Source organism: Pan paniscus, chromosome 2 (assembly GCF_029289425.2).
Source record: "Pan paniscus chromosome 2, NHGRI_mPanPan1-v2.0_pri, whole genome shotgun sequence".
Lineage (NCBI taxonomy): Eukaryota > Metazoa > Chordata > Mammalia > Primates > Hominidae > Pan > Pan paniscus.
Window position 1 is genome coordinate 14,490,166 of NC_085926.1, and position 12,252 is coordinate 14,502,417.

Here is a 12,252-nt window from a genome sequence, read left to right on the forward strand (position 1 = left end):
GAGTTTCAGTTTCTTCATCTGTAAAATGGGGGTGATAATACTAATTTAATTATCGAATCATAACTGAGGCGTGAATGAACGGAATGGATTCCTACTTCCCTCCAGCAGACACCCTTGGTGGCCATTGCCCCTTCCTGGGCCTCAGTTTTCCCACCTGGAGAATGGGCATAATCACCAGCGCCCAGCAGACCTCACAGTAGGGCGTGAAGGGCTGGTGATGCCAGGCGGCAGCACTGCTGTGGCCCAGTGGTTTTCTACCTGGACACCCATTACAATGACCTGAGGAGCTTTTTGAAAATGCAGGTGCCTGGGCCCCACATCTGACCAATTAAATAGTACCTGTGGGGATGGGGCAGGAAGGTGATTCTGAGGAGCAGCCAGGGCTGAGAAGGGGAGAAGCTGTAGCAGGTGCTTAGAGTGACCTGAGCCAGGTGGAGGAAAAGGAGGCAGAGGACTAGGGTCAGGGGTCTTTAACCTCTGGGGCTGTAGATGTCGCCCCATATGGGAGCTCCTGGAGAGTCATGCTTGGGCATTGCCCTGCACTTCCCCAGGGATAAGGATAGTGAGCGAGGCAGGGAATGGTGGGTTCAGGGAGGGGACCAGAGCTGTGGTGTCCAATATGGCAGCCACCAGCCACAGGTGGCTGCTGAGCCCCTCAAATGTGACTGCTCAAATTGAGATGTGCTGAAAGCAGAAGACTTACACCAGATACGGAAGGTGTAACATGAAAAAGAATATAAGACATGTTCTTAATGGTTTTTATATTGATTACATGTTGAACTAAATATATAAGATGAATTTCATCTTTTTGCTTTGCAAATGTGGCTACTAGAAAGTGTCTGATTAAATTTGTGGCTCAAATTATATTTCAGTTGGACAGCACTGAGCTACATCAGCCCGGCGAAGGCAGGAGTGTTGTCTGTACAGCCCCAGCATCCAGGACAGAGGGGCCGGGCACACAGTAGGTGCCCAGTACGTGCTCGAATTGATGAAGACATTGGGGTCAGAAGGGTCCCACACCGACCTCTGCAGTCTGCCAGGTGTCCAGCAGGGGGCGTTCCAGGAGCAGGGTCCACGTCCTGGAATCCCTCCCATCCTCTCCCCACCCGTCCAGCCACCGCCCCTCCTGCGCGGTGCCCTCCTCCGGGACGCGTCCTGCCCCTGCAGCCCCCACCAGGCTCTCCTTTTACAGCCCGCTCATCGCTGTGCTGGGAGCTCACCGCTTCCTTGCCTGCCGGATTCATCCCTGCCCAGCTGGGGGGAGAAGGCTCGGTCTCACCCACACTGGGGGTCGGGTTCCATCTCTGACCTCCACCTCACCCTGGGACAGAGCTCCATTCTTACAGCTCCTTCAGCTGCCACAGTTCCAGAGTCTAGGGGCAGCAGGGACAGTCCCCCAATGCCTCAGGAAAGCCCTAGGCAGTGCTGGGACCAGGGTACTGGGGCACTGCCCCATCCTATACCGCACACAGCAGGCGCTCCAAATAGCCTTGCAGGGCTGACCTTCCAGACACAGGTAGGAGCAGGAAGATGCACACACCTTGGCCCAGTGCTTACCTGGAGCCAGGAGGTCTGCTGGGGTGTGGGCCTCTGCCCTGGCAGGCAGGGGCTGACACTCATTTTACAAATGCAGACCTGAGTCTCAGAGAGGGGAAGTGACTGGCCCAATGTCACCCACAGTGTCAATGTTGGAACAGAGGTCAGAATCTTGCTTGGCTTTGCCATAGCCCCAGCTCTTGCTTCCTGTGTTCCCTGAGCCCACCATGCGTCCCCACAGAGCCCCAGTTCACCTCTCAGCCAGGCCATGCTTGGTGAGGCCTGAGATGACAATGGGGTCAAAAGGTTCCTCCGTGCCCGAAATGGTGATGCCCAGGGGGCCCCCGTAGCGCTTCAGCTCCACTGTGTAGCTGACGGCACCTGTGGTCTCCAGCTCATCTGCAAGCACAGGGACCCATGAGGAGGAGGCCCCCGAGGGGGTACCCAGCTCCTTAAAGCCTTGGCCTCACTCACTCACTCATACTTATTTATTAATTCATTCACCCAGTCACTCACGCTCTGATTTCATGTAGCACAACCTGGGGACCCTGAGGCCATCTTCTGCCCAAATACCAGTAAAGAAAAGAAACATCACACCTCACCCACAATAATGACAACATTGATGACAAGAAACAGTGGCCTCTTTTCCTCCAGCAGCCAGCAGGAAGCAAAGGGAACCCCGATCATCCGTTTTGTTTTTTTTTTTTTGAGACAGAGTCTTGCTCTGCTGCCCAGGCTGGAGTGCAATGGCACGATCTCAGTTCACTGCCATACCTCTGCTTCCAGGGTTCAAGTGATCCTCCCACCTCAGCCTCCCAAGTATCTGGGACTACAGGCATGCACCACCAGACCCAGCTAATTTTTGTATTTTTTGTAGAGATGGGGTTTCGCCATGTTGCCCAGGCTGGTCTCGAACTCCTGGGCTTAAGTGATCCACCCACCTTGGCCTCCCAAAGTGAGGGGTGTACAGGTATGAGCCATCGCACCTGGCCCAACTTTTCTTAAAAGAAAAGAAAAGAAATCTACCTCCCACAGTAACCTTCTTTCACAGGGTCGGAGTTGGTGATTTGGAGGCTGCCCCTTAGAATCAGGGATTCACTTTCCAGTTGGCGCAGCCCTCACCCGTCCCTTTTGCCTCTCCAATCCATACAGCTTTTCTCACTCATTTATATCACTATCTGGCGTCAGTGGGGCCTGAGTCTGCAGTCTTTGCTTATCCACTCATAGCCTGCCACCCAAAAGGGCAGCCTCGCTCTTCCCCTGCCCTACCCACTCATCTCTCCACCAGCTGCACCAGCTGCACCCAGTAGGTCTCCTCTGCCAGGCTTGGTGCTAGATGTGGAGACTACGGGAGAGTCTCAAACTCCTGTCCACCTCACAGAGGCTCTGGAGGGCCCCAGACGCCGGGGACAGTGAGAAATCTGTGGTGTTGCCCCCTCCTTCATTTGTTCATTCCAGCCAGCCTTCAGCAGCACCCACCACCCTCCCTTCCTCGGCTGGAGGGAGCCCTGAATTGCAAGCTGGGAACCCGCTAGTCAAAGGGTGGGCCTCTGGAGGTAGGAGGCCAGCATGAGGGCCATACCAGAGTTGTCCTCGTCCTTCCGGATCTTCAGCTTCACCAGGTCCTCGCACTGCCGCAGGATTTGCACGGCGTCCTCCATGGGGCAGTTGTCCAGGCGGATATTGTCAATGGCCAGTAGCTTGTCGCCTGGCTCCAGGGTGCCCGTCCTGCATGAGTCAGGGGCAGAGGGGATGGAAGGAGCCTGGTGCATGCAGGTGCCATACTCACTGCTGTTGGCCACTTCCCCTCCTGTGCCCCAGTGCCCCTACCTGTGTGCCACGCTGCCTTTCTTGATGTCGGAGATGATCAAGGGCTCCCCTCGTTTCCTGCTGGCCGCTGGAGGAAAAGAGGCCATGAATCTGACCTTGGTGGCCTCAGCCTGGGGTGGGGTGGCGAGGCCCAGGGGTCTGAGTGTGGACTCGGAGCCACTGGTCCTACTCACATCCTGGTCCCACTGCTTCCTGGCTGGGTGACTGTGAGCAAATCAGCTCACCTCCCTGTGCCTCAGTTTCCCCCCTGTAAAATGGGGGTGGCACCGCAGACCTCATGGGGATGTGGTGAGAGTAAACCAGATAACACAGGCACAAGATCCAGCATGGCCCTTCCAATGCCAGCTCTTCTTTCCTCCAGCTCAGCCCATCCCCCAGCAAACTGCGAGCTGTCTGTGGAGGGGGGCTGTCTGCTTGGTGTCTGTGTCCCCAGCACCGGGCTCAGGGCCAGCACCCAGGCTCTATTGTGTGCTTGGGGGTGGGAGACACAGAAGTGAACAAAACAGACAGCAATCTCTCCCTGCCCTCCTGGAGCTGGCACTCCAGTGGTGGTCACAATCAACAACATTTAAACACCGATGAAGTGAGCTGCGGAGAAACCTGAGAAACGGGCTTGTGTCGAGGGCGGTAAATGTTCAGTCAGGTGGTCGGGGAAGGCCTTGTCAAGTGACATTTGGGCAAAGACATGAAGGAGGTAGGGAACAGGCCAGAGGAACAGTCTCAGATGCAAAGGCCCAGAGGCAGGAAGGGGCAGGCATGGCAGGGAGCAGCCAGGCTGACTGCGGCTGGAGGGCTTGAGCTGGGGAGAGTCGGGAGATGAGGTCAGAGGTCATGGGGTCCAGAGCACAGAGGGCCTCACTGGGGCCCGAGGCCCTCAGCTTTTACTCAGAATAAGATGGGAGCCACGGGAGGGCTTTCACCTTTCCCATGCTCACCCATTCTATGTTTTTCTTCTGCATTCCTCATTTTCATTCCTTTGACAAACATGAATTAAGCACCTACTGTGTTCCAGGCCTTTGCTGGGCTCTGGGAACACAGAAGCAGGCAGAAAACCAAACCCAGCCTAAATATTTGTCACCTTCCAATGCTCTCTCACCATGGGCACCTCACAAGCCCCCTGGGAGACCCACGAGGCCAGGGGACTGCCATGGTGCAGAACGGGAAGCTGAAGCTTTGGGAAGCTGGGGTCTCGCTGAGAACACGCAGCTGGGTCCACGGAAGCCAGCCTCCCCACACCCCCAAGCCTTTTCCTCGGGCCCTGCAGGGTGTCACGCCGTGGAAATGCTGGTCCGAGCTTGGCAAGCTCTTTTTCCCCAGCAGTTGAGCTCGCTCCCAGGGGCAGACAGCAGCGGGAGGAGACTCACAGCTGATGGTGATGCCCAGCTCCACGCCGCGCTTCTTGGGCAGCTTCACGTGGAAGGTGCCACTGCTTGGGATGACGGACTCTGGGGGTAGATGGACATAAACCGACTTGAGGACCCAGAGGAGGAGCCTCAGCGAACCCCAGCCCCATGCCCATTCTGGCTGTGCTGGGAGTGACCCCAAAAGTCACAGTCCTAATCTCATCCGCCTGCTTCCTCTCAACAGAGGAGGAAACTGAGGCAGAGTGAGCTGACAGATTTGCTCAAAACAACTGACCTGCTCTAGTCAGACCAGAGTCGGGGCTGGAACCAGGCCTCTTGGCTGTCGGCTGGTGTGGTGGGCGGGAAGGGAGCTCCCCACAGCCTAACAACCCAGTGTGAATCTAGCACATATTTCCTGAGCACCTACTATGTGCCAGGCCGTAGCTGGGTATTTTCATGTTTTCATTTCTCTTGGGCATATGCCTCACCTAACCCAAGTACCGCCCCTATAGTGAAAAGATCGTATCAACTATTTACGGATGGGGAAACAGTGGAGGGGGTGTCCTGTCCAAAGCCACACAGTGTTGAGGTCACAGAAGCAGAATTCTCACCCAAACTGTTGTTCGAGGTTCTTTGCCTAACCCATGCTGAGAAGGAGCTTGGAGTATTTTCAGCTCCCCAACCCCATCCCCACTTGGTCCTGCCCCTCTGCAAAAGTCTCCTGGTGTGGAAACTTCTCCCTCCTGTGCCAAGGCTTCCCTTCCCACTATAAGCTGCAAAGCCCCTGGGAGAAGGGCACTGGGCACAGAGGGGGATGGGGTGGAACGTTTGCACAGGCGAGGCAGGATAAAGAGAGGAGGGGTGCAGGGCCCTGAAATATGAGGAGGAAGCTTGGGCCACTCACTCACCCGCCACATCGAACTCCACCTCCAGCACGACCTTGTGGGCCAGCGCGGCGTCCCGCAGGAGCTGGTTGGCTTCCTCCATAGTCCCGTCCTCGGTGGCAATGCCATTGATGGACAGGACACGGTCCCCCACCTGCAGCAGCCCACACCTGAACCCAGGGGGCCCGGCAGAGAGAAGAGGCTCCGTGACAGGTCCATTGGGAGACAAGAACGCCATGCAGGGCAGGACTGAACCTGGGCCCCACCTCCTGGTCTGGGGTGACTCTCAGCTCTGCCCTGGCCCACCTGTGTATCCTCAGGAATCTGGCTAAGAGCTGGACCTTGCTGGACCTCAGTTTCTCTGTCTGTCCAATGGGGATGATGGCATGGGCCTTACAAGATGTATATACAGAGGACTCTGCCTTCAGGCAGACAGGGGTTCAAGCCCTGGGATTCCATGGGTGAGCTGTGTAATCCTGGGCAAGTGAGTCAGCTTCTCTGAGCCTCGGTTTCCTCATCTGTAAAATGGGGCTGGTGCTGGCACTGATGCAATGGTTAAGTGAGATGCGCTTGTGAAGCTAGGGCTTGGTGCTGTGACTCGGTTTCTCTCAGTTAGAGAGTGGCAGGCTCAGTAGGGAGGGGGCAGGAGGCTCACCTCTCAGCTGGGCTGTCAGGCTCGATGAAGCACACGAGGGGTGGGGAGGACAGGGTCTCGGTGGCGAAGATGCCGCCCTGGAGCTGGAGGCCAAAGCCGCTGAGGGGGTCTCCACAGAGCACGACCTCCGTGGTCTCCGTGTGCACAATCTGCCCGCCCGGCCCCACCGTGCTGGAGGCTAGCGACACTGTAGGACAGGTGGGCCCAGCATTCAGGTGAGCCGCCCCACGGAGATCTTCCTGCCAGGGCCTGCCCATCCCGGGGCCCGAGGCACTGGAGCCAGAGTGCAAGGAAGTGGGAGCCCTGACTCAATCTGGGACCAGGCAGATCACAGCTCACTCTGAGCCTTGGCTTCCTCATCTGAACAATGGGATCGTGATTCCCACCTCGTGGGGTGCGGCAAGGACTAGGGAAGACAGTGGCTGGGATTGACTGTCATCCTGTAAAGCAGGTTCTGGGGGGCAGTGCCATTTTATTGTATTATTGTGCTGTGATCTACTGTAGTATCTACTATATTATGTCACTCTGCTTTTTGGTAAGAGGTTTATTGAGATATAATTTACATACCACAGTAGTCACCTATTTAATGTGTACAATTCAATGGTTTTTAGTGTATTCACAATTATGCAAACATCACCACAATGCATTTGAGAACATTTCATCACCTCCAGAAGAAACCCTGTTCCCTTCAGCCATCCCCAAAGATCTTCCTATGTCCCTCAGCCCTAGGCAACCGCGAATCTACTTTCATCTCTGCATTTGCCTCTTCTGGGCACTTTATATAAACAGAATCATGCACCATGTGGCCTTTGTGACAGGCTGCTTTCACTTGGCATAATGTTTTCAAGTTCATCCATGTTTTGCAGGTGTCAGAATTGCATTCCTTTTTGTGGCTGTATAATATTCCATTGTATGGATACACCACATTTTGTTTATCTATTCATCCATTGGTGGATACTGCGTTCCTTCCACTATTTGGCTACAGTGAATAATGCTACTATGAACATTCATGTATAAGTTTTTAGGTGGAGATGACACATGTTTTCACTTCTCTTGGGCATATACCTAGGAGTGGAATTGCTGGGTGATATGGCAACTCTGTGTTTAACTATTTGATACATAAGGTTATTTAATAAATATTGTTTTATATTCCATATATGAAATATATTTGCATCATTAATATGAATCCTGAAAGTCATTTATTATTTATCAAACAAAATTTATTTGGTATTTCATTTTATTACTAATTATATTATTGTGTCATATTATTATATTGTATATTATACATTACAAAATGTGTAATATGTTATGTTTTTAGGTATATTGTGTTTTTATATGTATTTATTTATTTATTTTGAGACAAAGTCTCACTGTGTCGCCCAGGGTGGAGTGCAGAAGCGCCACCTCGGCTCACTGCAACCTCCGCCTCCCGGGTTCAAGCGATTTTCCCACCTCCAGAGTAGCTAGGATTACAGGCGTTTGCCACCATACAAGGCTAATTTGTTGTATTTTTGGTAGAGATGGAGTTTCGCCATGTTGGTCAGGCTGGTCTCGAACTCCTGGCCTCAAGTGATCTGTCCACCTCGGCCTCCCAAAGTGTGGGGATTACAGGCGTGAGCCACCGTGCCTGGCCTATTTGTTTCTTTTCACTACTATGTCCCCGTAGTATGTACATTCAGTACTATGCCCCCATAATTAATTAATTATAATTAATTAATAAATTATTATCAACAGCAATAATGATAGTACTTTCTTAGTTACACGTCCTAGGAAGGAGACAGGCAGAGGAGTCGCAAGAGCCTCCAGTCTCCACATCCCCCACCTATGAACAGCATTTCTGCATCTTTTCATCTACATATTCCCCACTTTGGTGGCCAGGAAAGATGGTTAGTAGAGGTATATTTTCTCTCTCATCTGACTCTGAAATCTGTTTCCCATTTCCCTTTGGCTGCCAGGAAGTGTAGAACCATATTTAGCTTTTTTCAGACACCAGGTGACCTGTACGCCTCTCTTCTTTCACCTGGTTCTATCTCAAATGGCCCAGTTTGATCTTCTATCCTTCCTGGAGGCCTCTGCAGCTCACGTGGCAGGAGGCTGAGAACCCTTTCTGCATCAACAAAGGAAAGACTCTTCCCAAGAAGGGTTTCAAAATTTTAGGCATTATTGTGTTTTGCCACTTCCACATGGCTTCTGCCTTATCATTCACTACTTTTGTCTTCTATTGATTTACTTTTCTTAACATGTAAATATCTTTATTTCAAAAGGGCAATTTTGAACAATAAATAAGCAGAGAAGTAAGACTGGAAATTATTACATTCTGGACAGCTAGAGTCTCAGGCCATGTCTTTGTCTTAGGGGAAATTAACAAATGGCAGAGAGGTGGTAAGGATATAGTAACGCAGCACTGAGACTTTATCCATGAATGAATCAGGACTGAATGGCAAAAAATGTGAAAACTTCATGCACATCTGAAAAGACTTCCTTTCCTCAAGGACGTTATCACCAAATCCTAGGAATTTTTCAAATAAAAATACAAGAATAAAAGTGTACAAAGTAACTGGCACCTCTCAGTGGTCCTCTTGAGCAGTGCACAACCTGCCCAACCATCCATGACAGCCTGGTGTTCCACTCATGTTATTTAACATTCCCACGCATACACCTGGAGTTCTGCCCAAAATACCTCCCCTCGCCCCGACATACACCCTTTGGCAAGCCTCACTCTCAGACATACAAGCAGCCCAAGGAGGAGGGAAGAGACCACAGCTTACACGAGCTCTTGTGTTCCCTTCTTCGCTGCCTCCTCCGCCCCATTGTAGTTCGAGGACTCATGGGCTGGGATCCACGGGGAAGGGTGCTGGGGTTGTTGCAGGAAAAGGCGTGGTTCAAGGTCGGCGAGGAAAAGGGAGTTGAAGACAAGGCTGGGGAGATGAGAGCACAGCCCCGTGAACCCCAGCCGAGGCTCTCCACCCCACCACACAGTGGGTGCTGGGAAGCCACCCAACCACAGGGAGAGATGGGGATGCCTTCCCCCTTCACATCAGTTACTCATTGTGTGACCTCAGGCAAGTCCCTTTCCTCTCTGGGTCTCAAAGACTGCAGGGTTTCCATAGACCCTGTGAAACTCAGCTATTAGGGACGGGGCCAATCTTGCCACTGGCATGCTAGATGACAATGAGGCAGGCCACCTAATCTCTCTCTCTCTTTTTTTTTTTTTTTTTTTTAGTTGAGGTCTCGCTCTGTCACCCAGGCTGAAGTGCAGCGGTGTGATCTTGACTCACTGCAGCCTCAACCTCCCAGGCTGAAGCGATCCTCCTGCCTCAGCCTCCCGAGTGGCTGGGACCACAGGCGTGCACCACCACACCCAGCTCACTAATCTCTGAGTCTGCGTTTCCTTCCCTTAGACAACAGGCATCGCCCCCTCCCTAGGAAAGGCTACAAGACTAGCTGAGCTACAGCAGGGCAGGCACATTACATCGGCTTTGGTCCTGGCCAGCAGGTGTGGCCCAGGTGGGCATCCTGCAGTGGCCGGGCCGGGGGCTGTGGCAGGAGGGCACGCAGGGGTCCCAGCGGTGCAGCTGCTCACTCCTCTGCACTTTCACTGTAGCCAGCGGAGAAAGAGGAAAGAGAGGTGCAGGCGTTAGTGGCTGAGGGCACTATGAAGCCAGGAAAGCAAGAACCAGAAGATCCTCGTGCTTCCCCCGAGCCAGGCAAGGCATTTAGTATTCTGCTCACATGTCCCGGACGCCTACAATGTGCCGGGCACTGTGTTCAGAGTGCAGCTGCTGCCACATGGCAGCCTGAGAGGCAGGGACAGGAGAGAGAAAGGAAGCCAGCCCAAGGCCCACTGCTGGGAGGTTGTGGAGCAGGGATTTGAACACAGGCATCCTGCCCTGGAGCCGGAGAGGTCTACGGCTATGAGTGCTGCCATGAAGTTTCTCCAAGAAAGAACTGGTGAGGAGTGCAGCTGGCAGACGGTGTCCAGCTGCAGCACTTTGGGGATATGCAGTGGCTCTGCAGCCCAGGCAGCCTCGGCCAGTGGCTGAGCACTGGGGCACTAGGGCCTGGCTATTTCTGCCCCACGCTGGACTCTCCAGGACAGCCTTTGCTCCAGGGCTTCCTGCTGGGTTGGCCAAGGCTGAAGTGCACCACGGGCTGAGGCTGCTCCCCCTTCCCAGGCTGCAACCCTTCCCAGCCTTATCTACAGTGAATTCTTTGCACTCCTGTTCCAAGTTCCCAGGGAACCCCCACCGCCCCGACCCCCTAGGAGACCCTGCTTCCTCCACCTGATCCTCCAAACTGGCCACCATACAACACCTCTTCCCAGACCGCCCCAGGCCAGCTCTCCTCTTGCGCGGATGGACAGGTGAGGACTCAACTCTCTCAGCCCGTTGATTCTGTCTCCTTGAGCCACATCTCCACAGCCTCCCTCCCCAGGGCTTGGCCCACTCTGGAGCCAGTTGCCTGGGTCAAATCCCAGCTCTGTCCCTGACCAACTGCGGGACCTGGAGGAGTCACTTGGCCTATCTGTGCCTCAGTGCTATTATCTGTAAAATGGGACCAAGAGAGTGGCCACCTCCTAGGGTAATGGGGAGGGTTAGAATGAGTTAAAAATATAACATGCTTAGAGCAGTGCCTGGCACTTAGTAGAAGCTCAGTTACTGAGAGCCAAGGGGTTGTACGCAGATGTGTAGCCTTGCAATGCTTACCTCAGCTTTCCCTGTAAAGTGGGAGGACAGTAAGACTAACCTCAGAGAGGTGTCATGAGGAAGTAATGAGGTGTGCAGGCCGCAGCACCGAACCAGGCACATGGCAGATGCTCGATAAATGGTACGAGAATGAATGACACTGTTCCAAGCCCTAATGTCGCCCAGATCAGTCCCTGGACTGTGGTTCAGTGTGGCTTTTTCAGACGCTGGCAGAGACCACAGAGATGGACTCTCCCCAAGAACTGTCCTCCCAATCAGATGTGGGGGATTCCGTTCTCTTCCAGAAGATGGGGTTTGCAAAGGGTGGGGTGGACAGGCTCCTTCCTCACCCTCCAGCTCTGCCCTTAGGGCTAGGATTTATAGGCCTGGGCTGTGCCTTGTCCTTTATCTCCGCCAGCCTCCCCCATGTCTGTGCATTAGAGGTCCTCCCTCCTGTTTACAGATGAGGTGACTGGGACTCAGAGAGGGAAAAGCACTTGTCCAGCTGCTGGGAGCAAAGATGGGACTTTTTCACTCAAGGCCCAAGGTTTGGGCTGCTGGACGTGCTTTCCTGCCCTGAGCTGAAAGCTGCCCCTCTGTGGCCACCCTCCACCCAGCCCCTGGCCCCAGCTGTGCCCTCTGGACCCCCAGACCACCCACTTCCTCTGCTCTTGGAAATGCCCAGCACCCAGCTCCCTGCTCATAGCTGGGAGACCCTGACTCTTCAAAGGAGAAACTCCAGGCCCTCTCTAACTTCCCAGCTGCCTCCTCTGGATCTGCTGAGAGTCACTGAGAAGAGCCCAGGATCTAAGCTCTGAGTAGCAGAGAGCACAGGACTGTTCCCTCCCTCATTCTAGCCCTTATACTCCTATTAATGCAACCAGTGATGAAATCAGCTTTGGGGGCATCTATGCCAGCAGACTCAATTCAAACCCTCAAGTTGTTTCTCTGCCCCACCTTCCCACCCTCAGTTGCTGCTCTTAATAATTTGAGCTTCTCTGGGCAAATGAAGATTTGTCCTAGTACATTTTAGCCTGCTCCTCCCAGCCTGCCCAGGGCTCTAGTCCCAGGCCTCTCAAGCCTCATGACTGCCCAGGTTTGGGCCCTGAGATCTACTGAGGGGACCCACCTGCCTCTGAGGGCCTCAGTGGCCGCTGACTCTGGGGCACAGGCAGGATCTCCAGCCGCACCTTCTCTGAAACGCTGGCCAGGAGCTTGGTGGCCTCGAGCAGCGAGCAGTGTTCCATGCTGGTGCCATCGATGGACAGGATGTGGTCTCCAGGGTGCAGGGCTCCGCTCCTGGCCAGGCAGGGGAGTGA

General features: G+C 53.7%; 1 protein-coding gene across 10 annotated transcripts in view; it reads right to left on the reverse strand.

The window, feature by feature from the left end:
- The window catches only part of GRIP2 (glutamate receptor interacting protein 2), a 111,615-nt gene that overhangs the window by 16,871 nt on the left and 82,492 nt on the right, over positions 1-12,252 (reverse strand). For 6 of the 10 annotated variants that reach the window (XM_034955874.3, XM_034955873.3, XM_008951691.4 and 3 more), the window contains exons 9-17: positions 12,063-12,232; positions 9,721-9,846; positions 9,017-9,166; positions 6,249-6,435; positions 5,618-5,763; positions 4,731-4,811; positions 3,367-3,433; positions 3,119-3,264; positions 1,791-1,935 (exon numbers count right to left, since the gene is read on the reverse strand). In XM_034955874.3, the coding sequence (XP_034811765.2) occupies positions 1,791-1,935; positions 3,119-3,264; positions 3,367-3,433; positions 4,731-4,811; positions 5,618-5,763; positions 6,249-6,435; positions 9,017-9,166; positions 9,721-9,846; positions 12,063-12,232 (1,218 nt within the window). The remainder of the gene's footprint in view (positions 1-1,790; positions 1,936-3,118; positions 3,265-3,366; positions 3,434-4,730; positions 4,812-5,617; positions 5,764-6,248; positions 6,436-9,016; positions 9,167-9,720; positions 9,847-12,062; positions 12,233-12,252) is intronic. The other 4 variants (XM_034955877.3, XM_063602191.1, XM_034955875.3 and 1 more) reach the window with 3 other exon arrangements.